The sequence below is a fragment of the Acomys russatus genome, chromosome 11 (assembly GCF_903995435.1).
Source record: "Acomys russatus chromosome 11, mAcoRus1.1, whole genome shotgun sequence".
Lineage (NCBI taxonomy): Eukaryota > Metazoa > Chordata > Mammalia > Rodentia > Muridae > Acomys > Acomys russatus.
In genome coordinates, this window is record NC_067147.1 from 45626470 (window position 1) to 45643938 (window position 17469).

At 39.3% G+C, this 17469-nt stretch overlaps 1 protein-coding gene across 1 annotated transcript in view; it reads right to left on the reverse strand.

The window, feature by feature from the left end:
- Positions 1-4990: 4990 nt before the first annotated feature.
- The window catches only part of Cabcoco1 (ciliary associated calcium binding coiled-coil 1), a 76150-nt gene continuing 63671 nt past the window's right edge, over positions 4991-17469 (reverse strand). The window contains exon 6 of the mRNA XM_051152495.1: positions 4991-5062. Within this exon, the coding sequence (XP_051008452.1) occupies positions 4991-5062 (72 nt within the window). The remainder of the gene's footprint in view (positions 5063-17469) is intronic.

Sequence of the window (17469 nt, forward strand, 5' to 3'; positions counted from 1 at the left end):
GCTTTTTTTTTTTTTTTTTTTTTTTTTTTTTCAGATGATCTCCAAGGTCATCAAGGGATGCTATGGAGGTGTGAGAAAGCAGGTGATGGTGTCTCCTTTTGAAGACAGTGGCTCTGGCTCTTTAGCACCTCCTACTGTGCAAAAGGCTGATTTGCCGGTGTAGCACATGTCCACCATCTACAGTAAGATTAATTGTTTCATCTTGAACTAAAAATGTTCTGAGAAACAACACCTGTCTCAGACCAGGTTTTGTTTATAAAATACTTGATCAAATAAATTGTTTCTGAATTGCTTGATGATGTTGATAAGGCAGCGCCCTATTTCTCAGGCTTGATTGGACACCATGGACATGATATGGCAGCAATAGTTTTTAAAGGCTGGAAAATAGAAGATGTTTAATGTGCACTCTTAAGGGCCTTAACTTGAGATATTATTTTTATTGCATTCTCAAAATGTGACTGTCAATGACATAAATACAAAATATAATTTTTTTCATATTTCCTGATATGGTGTTAAAATGTGAACATTTATTTCAATTCAAGACTTCAAATATTAACATTCCCCTTTCCCATCTCTGTAGGTCCCATGGGACTTCAAAGGTTGTGTCCAACTTGAAGCATTTTCTTAAGGCTTTCTTAAATATATTCTCCTTTTACAGAAAAAAAAAGGAGCTCCATATTTTTCAAACGTATTTATGGCTAGCGTATCAGCATATACCTATAATGCTAGCGCCAAGGAGTCTGAGACAAGAGGATTGTAAGCCTAAGGCGACCTTCAGCTACGTAACAAGGACCTCTCTCAAACAAAGCTTCTCATTCATTTTGTCATTTTCCAGATGTTTTTACTGACCACGCCACCCAGGTCTGGGACTCAGCAATGGACAATACAGTTTCTCTTTCTTTTCCTTCCTTCCTTCCTTCTTTCCTTCCTTTCTTTCCTTCTTTCTTTCTTTCTTTCTTTCTCAAGATCTCTTTATTTTTACTTATTTTTAATTTTTTAAAATTTTATTTTATTAATTTATTCATGTTACATCTCAATGGTTATCCCCTCCCTTGTATCCTCCCATTCCTAGAGGGATTCTAGATGAGTCCCTCTATTGGGACTCTAGATGAAAGATTTCTTTATTATGTAGACACGTTTCTCCTGCATGCACACCTGCAGGCCAGAAGAGGGCACCAGATTTCATTATAGATGGTTGTGAGCCACCATGTGGTTTCAGGACCTTTGGAAGAGCAGCCAGTGCTCTTAACCTCTGAGCCATCCCTCCGGCCCCAATTCTTACTTTCAAAGAGGTCACAGGTCAGTGTGTGGGTATTCAGCGAGGTTAAGGGTGACAAGAGAGAAAAATTTACTCAGAGCATGAAGACTATCCTAGAAACGCAGCTATTTGTTGGCAGAGGAGAGCAGAAAGCCAAGGGTTCAAGGAGGATGGGTGAGCGGAGGATGCCCAAGTTGAGTTAGGGTGAGGAAGAGTGCGAATACAGGGTTGGATAGGGTGAAAGACAGCAGACCAACAGGGGAGGTAACAACACACATTGAGGAATAGACACAGAAGAAGAACATTCCAGGGCACAGGACTTACACAGAGTTTGCAGAGAGATGAAGCCATCAGGCCTGGGTCCAGGCCAAGCTCTGACATCTAATAGTCACATGACCTTTGGGAAAACTCGTTTGATTGCCCATAAGCCTTAGGTTTTTCACCTCTTACACATAGGTAAGTGGTCTTCTGGTCATGTAATCAGCAGAGGCAATTTTCTTGGAACTACATCAAAAATTCCAAGATTGGAACAATGAAAAAAAAATGCTGTAAGAGTTTAACAACGACAAAGGAATGTAGTCTAGTCAAGGCCTGCTAACATTTAAAAACACGAAAATGTAAATGTCTTAAATGCTTCAAATGTGACTTACCACCGTGCCTACAAGTTAGTGTGTGTTTCTCTTTTGTTATGACTACAATGAAAAGATAGAGGAAAAAAAAAAAAAAAGACCCAGAAGAAAAATAAATCAAGGGGCCTATTTTCCATATGTTTGAATAATATCCAGCAATTTTTAGAAATGAATTTAGCAAAAGTTCGAACAATGCATTTCCCTCATCATTTGCTGAGAGGAAGCCTCTTGATTAATGTAATTAAAGGGTTGCTTGTAACTCAAGACTCAATTAAGAAAATAAATTTGGCCTTATTACTTTACTTCCAACTGGTGGTTTTCCTAGTGTGATTTTTGAGCTAAAATCTGTGGCTGCTTTGTTCATGACACATGAATTGTTTTAGCATATCCTTTCCCCTGCTGTGCATATGATTAAGAAAGCAGAGGTTAAATAGTGCACTAAAGAACTGGGTAAATTCATTCTATTTTTGCCCACAGTGCCTGTTAGTCCTCCCCCTCTCCCCTTAGGACTGCAAGAATGAAGAAACCCATTATCTTGTCCTGAAATTATTTAAGATATGTTCTTATGCTCACAATGTGGCTTCTCTCGCTTCCCATTTTCCAGTACACTGATTTTGTGCTATCCGTGCTGAAGGTCTTATATGTACCAGACAGGCAACTAAACGCAAGTGCATCCTAACCTTTATTAAGCGTGTCTGTGTGTGTGTGTGTGATGGACACCGTGATAAAAATTTCACATGCATTATTTTATTTTTTATCTTATGATAATCCTAGGCATGTGTTCATTTTCATCTCTGGGTGAGGAGCAAGAAGCTCTGAGAAGCTACGTTGCTAATTGCAAGGCTCCCAGATAACAAGGGACAGAACCAAGGTGCTAATTCTGGTGTCTTTATCCTCAATCTGGGCTCTTATCCATGTTAATATTTTTTGTCGTTAAAGAGCTTTGATCTCTTCAGACAGTAGAGCAGCTCGTATACAGTCGACACAGTGCATGGGTTTAATTTCAACTGTAAATAAATCCAGGGTTCATTCAATAAATTCGAAGCAGTCAGTCTTGCCTTCACTGTGCTTGTAGTCTAATGCTGTGGGGACTCTAGTGTCTCACAGGCAAGCACTGTGGGGGGTGAGGCGAGGCAGAGGGGAAAACACGACACACTTGACAAGCTGCAAACAAAGCAACCCACTTTGCTTTGCTTCCCAATAAGCATGTGCAGCCCATCGCTCTAGGTCGTAGCGTTGACAGCCATGCAGCTGTCAAACTAAGCCCTGAGAAGTTTCTTTGATCCTCTTCACTTTTCCACCAATTGATCCATAGGTCCTTCTAGAGCCACTTTGGACTACTATATCTAAAATAACTTCTTTCAACCTTTTGGGCCTCCATTTTGTTCCAAGATACTGAAATCACAGCCGTCACCAAGGTAACATTTGCTCTTCCTCTTTTCCTCAGGCGGCCATGGACAAGAACACCCAAAGCAGACTGTGCAAGGGTCACAACAAGGTTGTCATCAAAATCTACACAAAGATGAATGGTGTGTGTGTGTGTGTGTGTGTGTGTGTGTGCGCTGTGTGTGTGTCTGTGCTTGTGGGCTCATGTTTATTTCAGCCCACAGCTGTGGAACGTTCTAGTCCATGACTGACCAGTGGCACCATGGCTTCAGGCCTGTAATAAAGTGAGTTGGCACATCACAGTGGAGGAGAGTTATTCGCCTCTTGGCCAGGAAGCAAAGATAGGAAGACAAAGGAACCAGGCCCACAGGGACCCCTTCTCAAGGGTGTGCCTCTGCTGACTGAAGGCTCTCCCACAAGATCCCCACCTGCTGAAGCAACCCCTACCTGACCCTTCTTCCTGAAGGCTTTGTCACATCCCAGGAGCAGCATTCCAGGGACCAAGACTTTGGCACTTACACCCTCAGGGGACCCTGATTTCAAGCCACACTATGTAGATTTTCCAAATGTGAGCACACAGAATAACAAAATAACAGAAAGCTAACAAATCTTAAAAATGCAAAACTACCAATTAAATTAAACATGTCGATGACTCTATCCATATCTAATACTGCATTTTTGTAGTTTTTTTAGCTTCAGACTCTGACCAGCTCTCCAGACACAGCAATACTGCAATGTTTTCCATAGACAAAATATTCAATTGTTCCTCTATCCTGGTTAGTAGAAATGCTTTTAATCACGGATAGTTTAGGGCCATTTCAGCCTCAGAAGTTCTCATTGGTAATAACCAGTGCATTTTAGGATTGACGCAAACTATCAGCAGACATTAGCAAGTTTCCTTCAGATGTGGGCCACAGATTTAAGGTTCTGATCAGTTTCTTTTATGTAAGGGACAATTTGAGATGTTCTTTATTCTTGAGTGAATGACAGCCATTATCCAATTTTGTGCTGATGCCCTCACTGGGGAGGCACGTCACGCATGTCAACTGATCTTAGTAGATGCTAGGATTCTTTTCACTAAAATGTAAGAAATTTAAATGGCTTCTCCAGCGCTGCCACGTGAGTCCCTCTTCTCCCTTACTGATGTTAAACACTCTAGAAGGCTGCCCACTGGTCCTAAGCATGTTTTACTGTTTTTTTCCCCCATGATCTGAATTTGGGGGAAATCACACATTAGGGTTTTTTTTTTGTTAGAAGAACTTTGTTATGATTTTTAATACTCTTGCTTCATCTCTCATGATTGTATGATTTTTTTTTTCTCCACTGTTTTTTTTTTTTTTTTTTTTCAGTAAACCAATTTTCAGATGACAAAAGATGTCTTGCATGGAGATCCAAGTCAGGAGGTAATCATTTCTCACTTGTTGAACTAAAACATTCCAAAAGTCTGTCCAAATTACAGTTAAAATGGTATACTCAAAATGTATTGAATCAAATGTTTGCATTTCATTTGCACTTTGGTTTTTATTCCAAGTCTTCAAAAATATATTTTAGAGCTCTTAAAATGTCATTTAAACTCATAGTAAGACTTGACTGGCTTTTCACACAGCTGATGCTTAGAAGAATTTTCCACACGCCAGCTTCTAGTTTCATGCATCTTGGAGCTAGTTTCTCCTCCACTGTTCATGCATGTCCAGAGCCTGGCCACAAAAGTATACGTTCACACTGCAATGTGATCTCGGACCTGGTGCCACCTTTGTACAACGATGTCACAGTGGATGGGGGGAGAATCCTGTACAAAGATGGCTGCAGAAAGTTTACTGTACAAGTCCTCTGCCTCACGGTGAATCAACAGCCTTTCCACTATGCTTCTCTGGCCTTGGATCACTAATTGTCTGTAGGACTCAGCGCTTACAATGCTGCACTCTCCATACACTGATCTTAATGTAGTTAACACTAAACTCTTTCCATCGCAGCTTCTCTCAGCATTATAAAAAAAAGTGATTTTTACTAATTACGTTGATGGCATAATCACTCTTTTAGGTAATTACTTGTTTGACCTCCCTCTTCCTCAGAACTGGGCCGGCTTTGATTCATCTTGAAGTCCTAGATCACGGATCCCCACCTTCTTAATGCTATGGCCCTTTAATACAGTTCCTCATGTTGTGGTGACCCCCCCCCCCCCCCGCAACCATAAAATTATTTCCTTCGCTACTTCATGACTGTAATTTTCCTAGCTGGTATTTCTGATGGTCCTGGGTGACCTCTGTGAAAGGTGACCCACAGGTTTGGGAACCACCGCCCTAGTGGTCATTAAATTTGGCATCAAAGTTTCTTTACAGTAGAACAGTTGTCTCTACCTTCCCATCCTTGCAGCCAAACCCTAGCCATGTTTTGTAAATTCCCCCCTTTCTTATCTGGCGGATTAGTCTCTCTGTCCCTAATGGCTTCTACTTCAAAATGTTGTGTGCATCAGAGCCAAGTTACTTCCCTCAAAATTCCACTCTTATGACAGTCTCACACTCCAAATCTACAAGCTAAACTGCTGTCAGCAGTGCTCTTACCACAGACAGAATGTTAACCTGAGTTCCCTTCTCCTCCTACGAACTAAGGCTACTTTTATACTTACCCAATGGATGGATTTGGATGAGTTGGCCTGGTAAGCCAGTTGTGATTTAATGGCAGTGTTGAGTGTGGGATGTTTTCTAAACAGACAGTGTATGTTTTCAAGGGGGATGGATGATTTCATCCTCAAGCAAGATTTGCAAAACCAAAGGTAGCCACTGCTTACCACGGATTAACTTCCCGGTGCGTACATACTAGCCTTCAAAGAATTCAGAATTGTTATTGATTTCTGTAGGACTCTGCTTCTTCTGTAACCTCTGCTGAAAGAGATTGCTAGAGTAACTGTGGTGACTCATAAAGCGTTAAGAGTAGATGTGCTGGAGGCTGCTTTGATGACTGAGAAGAACAAAAAGACAGAACAGAAACGAACGCCATTTATAATTAGCAATAGCCATTTGCATATAAACAGCAAATGTTGCCAGATTCAAATTTGATCTTATTAAGAGAGTGAGGACATAAATGTGCAACCAAAGAACAGAGGTCTTGTGGTATCTATAAGTGTGTGTGTGTGTGTGTGTGTGTATGTGTGTGTATGTGTTTGTGTGTGTGTGTGTGTGTATGTGTTTGTGTGTGTGTTTGTGTGTGTTTGTGTGTGTATGTGTTTGTGTATGTGTGTGTGTGTTTGTGTGTGTGTGTATGTGTTTGTGTATGTGTTTGTGTGTGTGCATGAGTGTGCGTGCACACGCTACATATGATACAGTTTTCCTTTCCCATACCCGTGAAATTAAACTGCCTCCATGTAGTAGTGTCTAAATTGCAATTGTCTTTATTGTTTTATAGACCAGCGTTTATTATCTCTGTAGTCAGGCTGATTGCCTACAATTGAAAATGATTTGGATTTAAATTAATAGAGTTTTACTGTACATGATTTGTAAGAAGGCTTAAACTACTACATAATTTATTTTCCAATGCAGTTAAAATATAATATAGCATTTATTAAAATAATTTTCTGCTAGGGTAATACAAAAACTTATCCGGTTTTGGCGTAGTAGGGATTGCTGGAGATGAGAGGCAGGGCTTAATGAATGTTAGGTAGGCTCTCTGCTACTGAGCTATACCCAAAATTTCAGGAAAAAAAATATTCTGAGGGAGAAGAAAATACAACTGATGCTTTGATTCTGAGCCTCTAATCAAAATTTTAGAATAATAAAATATGAAAAGCTGTGGAGACAGGAGAAGTGGCTTGGAAGGTAAGAGTGCTTACTGTGCAGTCATGAGGATCTGGGTTCGCATTCTAGCAACTGCATGAATGCCAGGAAAGGCCTCATGTGTCTGTCACCACAACAGTGTGGGTGCTGAGACAGGGGAGTTCAGGGGTTTGCTAGAGACCCTGTCTCAAGGGTATAAAGCTGAGCATGATAGACCGAAGCACATGGTATCCTCCTCGCCCTCTATAAATGCACAGGACATCATCTGTGTACACATATGCATGTAGAACACACACACACACACACACACACACACACACACACACAGGGTAGGGAAGGGTCGCTGTGTTTGTTAATAGCATAGTGACTTTGGTGTATTTGGAAAGCATTTAATTCCTAAAGTGACAGAAAACTCTGACTTCCACGAGACTTTTAGGAACCAATATTTTATTTTGTCTTCACGTGAAAGCTCAGGAAGAAAACCATTCAAAGGCACCAATGTGGCTCAGCTTTGGGGGACCTAGTCTCTTTTGGGGTGCTCCTCTGCCTGCTTCTAGTTTAAAGACCAACCCAGCATGACTGCTCAGCTTTCAGGTATCTCTTTCACATTCTTGACAGAAAGATAGACAAGTAAAAATAAAACAAAACAAAAAAAAAACTTACCTCCCTTCCCTGCCCCCCCCTTTGCCCCCCCCCATCAATCTCTCCCTCCAAACAACAATAACAAACCATCCCAAAGCTTGCTGCAAAATCTGTTAGGTCATGTGGCCTCCGTTTCATCCTGCTAAGTGTCTTCCGTGAATAAGAAAGCAGGAAACGGATGCTGAGAGACAGTACCTAGACTGGACCACCAGATATTGTCCTCTGTGTCCCCAACTGTGAAGTAATAAACCATAGCTCTTATATTCCTATATCACCAGAGAAGGGGGTGGTAGGAAGACTTATTTTAGCCAATCATACCCAGCTACAGCAGATTGCAATTTAAATATAGTTAATTGGCTGTTTTTTTTTTTTCCTGTTTTGTCAGCCAGAAGCTAAAGGTGTTAAGCCACTGCCTACAGGAAGTGCTGTGACCCCTGTCAATACTTTTCTTTTTCATTGTGCTCCATGGGACTCAAGCCAGTGACCCGGTTTTGCAGACAGCACAGGGACCCCCTGGTAGGACATCGAACCACAAGACTTCCAGTGCCTTCAGGGAAAATAACTTCAGGAGTCAGGTCTGAGCCCAGGCTCCCCACGCCTTCTTTTTCTCTCTTTTGCTTTTCTGACTCTCTCATCCAGAGTAGGTTTTGTTCTAGATCACGTGACAGGAAAAGCAGAGAGAAGAAAAGTAATTTAGGGATAAACAAACTTTTCCCGAAGGGATGTCGGTGATGAAACAACATGGACATTTCCAGCTGAATCTTGTGCAGCGGAAAGAAGACCTTTGCTGTTTGAAGAGGGCAGTGGGATCTCAGAAGGCGGCTGTGGAGACTTAGTGCCATCAGAAAGGAGAGATTGCAACAACCTGAGGCTGGTTGGGCTGGCCGGAGACGTAGGCTCAGTATTTAAGGATCACAGTTACCCAGTTTTAGACAATTTCACTTTGGAGACATTGCCCAGACCAAATTGACAGAGGTTGCTTTATTATCTTGGGGTCTAGCCTGGGGTCTAGGACATCATCCCTCTGATGGTGACCTTTCCGGAGAGGGCACACACTGAAGTATGGGACGGTGTGAGGGTTGTGATGAATCCACTTGAGGAAACCTATTTTATCTTATTTACTTATTTACTTACTTATTTGTTTATTTATTATTTATTTATCACCCCTGTTGGCAAATACCATTTTTTTTCTAGAATTTTTATTTTTTTAAACCCAGAAGGCAAAAGATGCCCAGCACTAAAATTTCTTCACCTAATTTTTGTCATTATTTATTTATTTTAATTTTAATCATGTATGTTCAATATATACAGCCCTGGATTATACACGACATCTTCATACAAGTGTGTATTATGCATTGAACATAATTTATCTCAACCCCGTAGCTCCCTAATGTCTTTTTTCTGAGTTTTTTTTTTGGGGGGGGGTGGGCGGGGGGGGGAAGGGTAGGTCGGTAGGCTGAATTTCTCAATTAGGCTTCTAATCTAATATGGTCCTACTAATTAAGCCATTTTTGCTAAAGGAAGCTGCACTCCGCCACACGTTTTCTTATGCTATTTCTGTTTTGAGGATTTCTGTTTGTCCTACAGTTCTAGTGTGGATGCGCTTGCTCTTAATCTGTTGATCAGGGCTAAGGCTTCAGACGGAGCTGAGCTCACTTCTCAAGTTCTGAGCTCTGCAGTAACCTAATAGTCTGTAATTACCAACGTTTAGACTTTGAAAATCCAGTGTTTTCCCATTTCCATTTGCAGGAGACAGATTTAAAGAGATTTACATGAAGAGCAAAAAAAAAAAAAAAAAAAAATCCATTGTATTTTAAAGTCAAATGCTGCCTATTTTTTTCTTGTGTCCCCCTGAGCACTGTTAAGTCACCTCCTTTCCTTCTTAAAGAGAATTTCCATTAGGGTCTAGTGAGGTGGGTCTCACCTGTGGGTTGTGACCCCTTTGCGGGGGTCAAAATATTATTTCACAGATGTTTACATTACATAAATATTGCATTAATGTAAATATGTCCGAGATTTACATTACAAGTCATAACAGTAGTGAAATTACAGTTTTGAAGTAGCAACAAAAATAATTTTATGGTTAGGGCGTGCTACAACATGAGCAACTGTATTAAAAGGTCGCAGTGTTAGGAAGGGGGAGAACCACTGGGTCTGGCGGTTCTTAACACATGTTGGGGAGAGAAGCAGGCTTTGAGTTTTGCGTAGTTACTGGGGGTCTGTGTCTGCACCATCAATGAATTTGAAAAGGTTGCATAAGAAATCCATGTGTTGGTGCAGGAAAACACAACAGGAAATACAGGTCATCTGAGTCCACCAATTGGAGGATTTTGCATATTTTGAAATCTACTTAGAAATTTGTATCAAGAGGGAAGAGATACCGGGGTCTATGTGAGTGCGTGTCTATGCATGTGTGTATCTGTCTCATATGACACAGATCACACTTTCAGATCCAGAAAATTGACCATAAGAGGAGGATCAGTGCTGGGAGAAAATATAAATAAACGAGTGATTTTTGAGACAAATGTCTAATAAGCGACAATGATTTATTCCAGGTGAAAAACGTAAGTCTTCTAGTGGGGCTAAAAATTTAATGGCTTGAAATTTTAATAGGCACCTTTTGCAAACACTTAAGGAACACAAGTTCATAGTGTAATTAAATTAAGGTTTTTTTTTTTTTTGTTTTTGTTTTTGTTTTTTTTTTTTTGTCATTACAAATCTATAGTCTTGATGCTTATAACATGAAAACAGTTTTCATTGAACAAATCTGAAAAATGTCTTTACTGAAGAATTTATCTTCCTACTTCAGGGTCTGAGGTTTTGGTTCCCACTTTAGTACTTAATTATTTAAGTTAAAAATCAAGGGAAAAGTGACTTCAATGAAATAATTAAGACGTAAAGATGAAAAGCTGTTCCCCCTTTCGTGCGTGTTGATCTGCAAATCCTATGAACTGTAAATGCCTTTTGGATTTGAAAAGCAGCTTAATGTCTAGTTACAAATCGAAGAAGTAACTCAACTGGATAGAATTTCCATAATTCTGAATACCTTAATTTTTGCCACTGCCTATGGAAGAAACGAACCTTTCTTAAGGGCAGGCAAATGGAGCTTTAAGCAAACCTCCACAGGAGGGCACCATAACGTGACTCTGCTTCAAGCTGCAGCAGCTGAGGTCCACTCTGTCCTCATCCTGGGTTTGATGGAGTGTCTCAAATAGACTGCGCAGTCCCTGAACTGGAAAATTCTATGTCGTCAAAACTCAGGATAGTAGGTTTCATGTGAGTCTGTGCATCTCTATCGGTTAAAAAATGACTGTAAGCAATTTAATCTTTCTTTGGAGGCATGCAGTGATTGTAAAATTTTTATCTTAAAGCACAGTAAAATGGGCCCGACGCATGCTTTAAACAAAGCAAAAGCTAAACAGGTCAAAGCTGCAGCATGCTTTAAAAATGGCTGGTATATTTTAGAACCGGGAAGCTAATTAATCAAAACTGAAGACATTACAAAAAAAAGTGCACTTATTGCTTATCATTGGGATGTGTTTATAAATTGTTTGCATAGATCACATTATTTTCAAATGATAAATACTACTTATGGTGACATGTTTAGCTAACTAGATGGTGGATAGGTAAATCAATCTTAGCAAACATGGAAACAAAATCAAAACATAAATTCTAGAGTGCCTCACTCTACTGCCATACAGACTCTGGAAATACCTACTACAGTGTTTATGGTGGATATTTGGCCTAAATATAGAGCTTTTAAAAATGTCCCTTTTCCTAACTCACAACTTCAGTAGTATATTTTCAAACCATTCTCCAAGAGATAAGAATTGTTAATATTTTACTAGATTTAAATCGATATAAAAGTAATTATGATCTTGGCAGTCGCCATGTGTCTTTGTGAGACTGGCCTTATTATCCTGAGGACTAACAGAGCCTTGTAAGACCAAGCCAGCTGCACTGAATAGACAGTTTCATTAAATTTGAAAAGTAACAGGCCTGGTGGATATCGATATAGATTATATGGTTCCAATAACTGTTTATGTAACATACATATTTTCAGTAAGAAAACTATTCATCTCATTATAGTTTTTGCCCAAAAACTTCATGTGGGCTAATCCTAACAGTGTGTGTGGGGGGGGAGGGGTCAGGGCGCTGGGAATTTTGAGAGCCTCTGTGTGGGGATGCAACTGACTTACTGTCAAATGATGGTTTGATAGTCTAGGAATTTGTTGTTGAAACCAAGTAACATAAGTGCAGCATAAACCTGACATCTACTGGAGGCTGCATTCCTTATTAAAAACCGATGCTATCAGGATTTCATACAAATGATCCTGGAGAGATGTCTCAGTGGGTTAAAAGCACTTGCCATGGGCAACCTGAATTCAATCTCAGAGCAAATGGTACATGGAACTTATTCCTGAAAGTTGTCCTCTGACCTAAACACACACACACACATACTTCACATACACAAACAGAAAAAAATACCATACAGATGAAAACACTGCTTAAATAGAGGAGCTGGTTAACGTTTGGTGGTTCACACCTGGTTTGAATAATTAAATTTGTTAGTAATTAAAATGCTAGCTCGTTGCTTTCTCAGGGAATCTAGACACACTGTCTCAATTTAAATATCTTTTCTTTTAGCTCCCACTGACAGACCTTTATGTCAATAAATAATTCAGAAGGTAGATTTAAAAATACAAAAAGACTTGGATATGTGTTTATGCATAATACTATTTAAAATATTGTCAAGTGGATTTGGCAACTTTTATATAGTCAGATACTTTAATAATTCAACCACAACTGGGAGTGGTGGCCCACACCTGTAATCCCAGCACTCGGGAAGGCAGAGGTAGGCAGATGTATCTGTGAGTTCGAAGCCAGCATGGTCTACAAAGAGAGTCTAGGACAGCCAAGGCTACACAGAGAAACTCTATCTCAGAAAAAGACACACACAAAAAAATAATAACTCAACTGCATTTAATCATTTTTTTGTTTTTTATTTTAGAGATTTATTCTATTGTATATCTCATAATATTTTATTATTGAGCAGTGATGGAGATCAGTCAGTGCTCTACCACTGATTTATGCCTCCAGCCCTGCCATCCAGAGTCTAGTCAATCAGAACCTTTATGAGATGCTTTATTGCTTCAAAATCTTAAGAGATTCATTGTTATGAAATGCCATGATATCAGGAAGTCAAACTAATTCAACTTCTAAGTCAGCTTTCCCTAGAGTTTTGTACCATTTTGAGATATCGGCATATTGCTTGCACACAAAAATGTCTTATTGAAAAAAAATGTCTTATTGATAACATTTTATTTTGTTTTATAGTTTCTTTCTCTTTATCCTTTTTTTCTTTTCTTTTAAAAATTTTTATCATTGTTGTTATTCATACGTGTGTATGTAGGTGTGTGTGTGTGTTTTGAGAGTAACACCAAGCCTGAGAGCTACACTAGCCTATGAATGTAAGCATAAATACATAGAAAGCAATTTGACAACATACCTGTTTAACACAACAAACAGAAATAGCACCTCTCCCCCCTGGGGCCTGTGACCTTCCAAACCATGAGTTTCATGTTTGCATGTCCAGGTATGAATTCCTTCTTGTCAAGTAGGCCTCAAACCCAATCCCAAAGTGGCGGTTGTCCACTAACCCCATGCCACTATTGGACAAGTGGGCACATCTTGCCTGGAAGGTCAGTATTGTAGCATTGAATTAACTTCTAGCAATGCTATCAATACCTTTTCTCTGCTGTATTTTCTTAGTTTTAAAAAACTGGCATATATTCATAATATATAGTAATGCACTTCAAAAGGACATTTTGTACAAGCATATGATGTATTTCGACCATAGCCCTGGTCTTCTTCATTCCTGAAGACAGTTCCATATCTCCTTTTATGTATATATACATCTATGATTTATGTGCCAATGTAAAGTCTAGGAACCATAAAGAGAACACATATTTGTTTTGCTGATCCTGGCTTAACTCCCTTAATATGACAATATTAAGTCCATCTCCAGTTCATCCATCTTTCTACAAATGATGTAATTCCAGTTTTCCTTATGGGTGGACAAAATTCCATCGTGTATGTACAACTCGGTTTCTTTATCTCCTCTACTGTTGAGGATCTGGGTTGGTACCACACCTCACCCACTGTGACCAGTGCTGGACTTAGCAGCCCTGTGAAGGAACTTGTGACATGTGCACACATAGTCCTCTGGGCTTCCTTCCTTCCTCTTTTTTCCAAAGTAAGGGAGATTTTTTTGATTTCTTCAGGAAAAACAAAAAGTCAAAAATGAAATCAAATTGTGATGAAAGCAAAATGTTTCATTTCTTAAGCACTAATTGAAACATTGCTGTGAAAAAACTACATTTAATTTCTAAGTTTGACTCACCTAAAACAATCAATTTTGAGAGGCAATTACTGTTTTTCTTTTAACATGAGAAAATAGCAAATCAGAAAGCCATAGCCCTGGATTGTACCTTGGCTTTTTCTTCAGGGGAAGGAAATGGTACCTTAGTAGCTAGGATTCATCATCCTAGTCCCTCAGTGGCTGACATGAACTGCCCCATGACCCTATGATGCTGACCTTGGGACTTAAATAATCTTGTATTGTATTTTGGTCAACATTTTAAACTGCTTTTTACCTTTTGCTTTTTTTGGTAATTACAACTTGCCAAAATAATATTTAGTGGTCTGATCAACCACTGAAACAAATTGCAGACTAACACTAGCTCCATTGCTGTAGCTCAGAGTTCAAATCTTAAGTATAGTGTTATTTGTATAATTTATTTTTATTAGTTGAGACAGGTGATACTAGTTCCTTTTCTCTGACATTTATAAGTCAGGAGCTAGGTGCTGGATGTGCTTATTTTGTTGTGGCAATGTCTTCATTACTTTCATATTGTGGTTAAAAAAAAAAAAAACTCATAAAAGCAACTTAAGAAAGAGAGGATTTATTTTGGCATACAGTTCCGGAGGGAACCCAGTTCATCGTGTGAGAAAGACATAGGGATGTGTGAGCATGAGGGGAGGAAGCTGTGAAGTCATGTTGCCTTCACATTCAGGAAAAAAAAAAAAAAGCACAGGCTGGTCTCTTGTAAGGCCTGAAAGCCCACCTCTTAGTGGCCCATTTCCTCCAGAGATGCTTGGCCTTTTCAAACAGTGTCATCAGCTGGGCCAGAGGGCTCAAAAACACAAGCTTTGGGCCTTTGGGGGAGATTTCACTCTCAAACCACAACACGCAAGAACACTCATCCTGAGTTCTCTATTCTTAACAAGCTTTGAAGAGTGTATTTTTTTACACAGTGTCCTAAAGGAGTTCTCAACAGTTTATTCACCATGTGTGACTGAAACTTTATGTACCGCGTTACATCAACCCTACATCTCCATCGTTATCTCAGCCCTGATAACCTTAATTCTACTCTTTGAATCCATGAATTTGCCTTCTGTGTAACTAGGCTGTTTCTCTCATAAGTGTTTTGCTGTAGTTGGTTTGTTTCACTTAGCACGATGTCTTCAAGGTTGATCTATGTTGTAAGATGCTTTTCTTTTCAAAGATCAAATTGGACTCCACTGTGTATCTACTTTTGCTTTATCAATCAATCTCTTGGTAGATGCTAGTGGTCACCCTTTCTTAACTAGTATATGTTGTAGCTAGAGTGAACAGGAGAGTGCTAATAAAATGTCTTCCAGATTTGCATTCTCTTATTTTAGATAAATCTCTTCATCCTGTCCAGTCTCCAAGAAGAAGGAAGAAAGAAAGAAAAGAGGAAGCAAACAGGACCCAGGAGACCTGCTCCTGGCCCTGTGAGTCCCAGGGCAGCCACTACATCTTCTAATGGCTGAGGACTGGGTGGGGCTGAGAAAGCAGTCCAGGTTCCTGACCTCTGTGCAGATGAGACTTCTTAGCCTGGCCAAGTCTTCTGGAAATTTACTTTCAAAAGCAGACTTCTTTGGATCTTTTACTATTAATTGACATCATCAGGTTAACCAGATAACCACAAAAAGGAACCTGGTGTTGTCCCAATTCCTCTCCTCATAATCTCCAGGGCTCAAAACTTGCTGCTGTTGTTTTCTTTTTAAAAATGTGATATGAGTATGTAGGTATTATTTGCTTTACTCAGTTGGCAAGGGGATTGCAAATGGTCTTATGATGCGAGTTCCTATTGCTATGGCTTTCCCTGGAGATCTGTCATTGCCTGGTGACACACAGCACTGCTTTGTGACTAGGACAGGCCAACTGTGGTACTGTCCATATGTCCAGGAGAGAGACTTTAGTTGTCAAACATCTGAAAATTGACATGCCAAGTATTAAAGACGTGTATGTAAACACAGGTCAGAACATTGTATATTTAAAACAAGAACAAAACAGAAAAATAGAAAAGACAGTAGCACACTAAAAGACTTAGGAATTAAGGACGCCATGAAGAAAGACTTTAAAAGAATCAGAAAGGCAACTCACTCATATTTTTAGAGACACCCAAAATGTTCTTGAAACAAATGGAGTTTTGAAACTGATTAGTCTGAGGACCACATAATCTAAAGAACACTGATGTCAGTGATCCACTGGCTTTAAGGCTCTGGCAATAAGATTTAGATGTGAGTCTGTAACAGATTCCAAGGTCAATGATGCATGAAGGCATTGGCAAAATGCTTTGCCCGCCTGCTCTTAATGTTTTCCATAATTACACTGTGACTTAAATAGTTTATATGGAGAGATGACTGTGGAACAGGGAGAAGTGTTCCTGCATCAGTGTTCAGAGTTCAGACATCTAATTATTTCATCCCTGAGGATATTTTAAAATATCACTGGTTAGGCACTCAAAATTATTTTAGATTTTTTTTTTTAAATTGAGTCATTCCGATCATTTGAAAAAAAAATGGTCTTGCTTAACAAAAAAATACATTGCAGAAGAAAGAGAAAAAAAGATAGACTGGAAGGTATTCCTATTTTGCTTGTATTTTAGATGTATGAGAGAAAATTATTTAAAAAACAACCTGTGCTATTTGAAGAGAGTTATGGATGAAACAGACACATCTACTTATTATTTTGATTTTGACTGGAGAGATGCTGTGGGCAAGGGTTTGGGCTGTACATTCTTTGAGATCTAGAACCTTTTGAGCTATGCGATAATTAACCTGAAGCAATTTAAATAGCTTTCTTCAGCATTCTGAGAACATCGCTGGAAAAAAAAAACCTCACTATTGTAAAAATTATCCTTGAGATTTATGTAGCAGAAAATTTATGGGTCTTCTTCATTGCAACTAAAGAGCTTGGAAGGTTTAAAGTGTTTATAAATTCCAGTTGCACTCAGATAGATATTAAAATGATGATATTTTCATCGGTTTCACAAACGCAATGCAATTGGTTTGACTCAATAAATGTTTAATGAGTATTTTCCTATGTTTAGATCTGTAGAAGTGTCGAATAAATAATAAATAGCCCTACCTTTAGGAAGCTTATCATCTAATTGAAGGCAATGGGTCAAAGGTTACACTTCGTTATTTCGGTAAGTACCATTCTCTGTGCATGGATTGCTTTTCTCTAGCCGTGTTTGCTTAGGCTCACTCTTTGGCTGTGGAGCGGCCCCAGAGAATTCAGATGCTTTCAAGCTGCCTCTGTTGTGTTGATTCTGTACACATGCTTTTCATCCCTAATTGTAATCAATCTTGTCAGATGGGGTTTCGCGTGCTGTGTATAATATAGGAATTTATCGCAGGCTATTTTATGAACTGAAAGTGTAATACTTGGCGAACTCCTACAACTACTTCA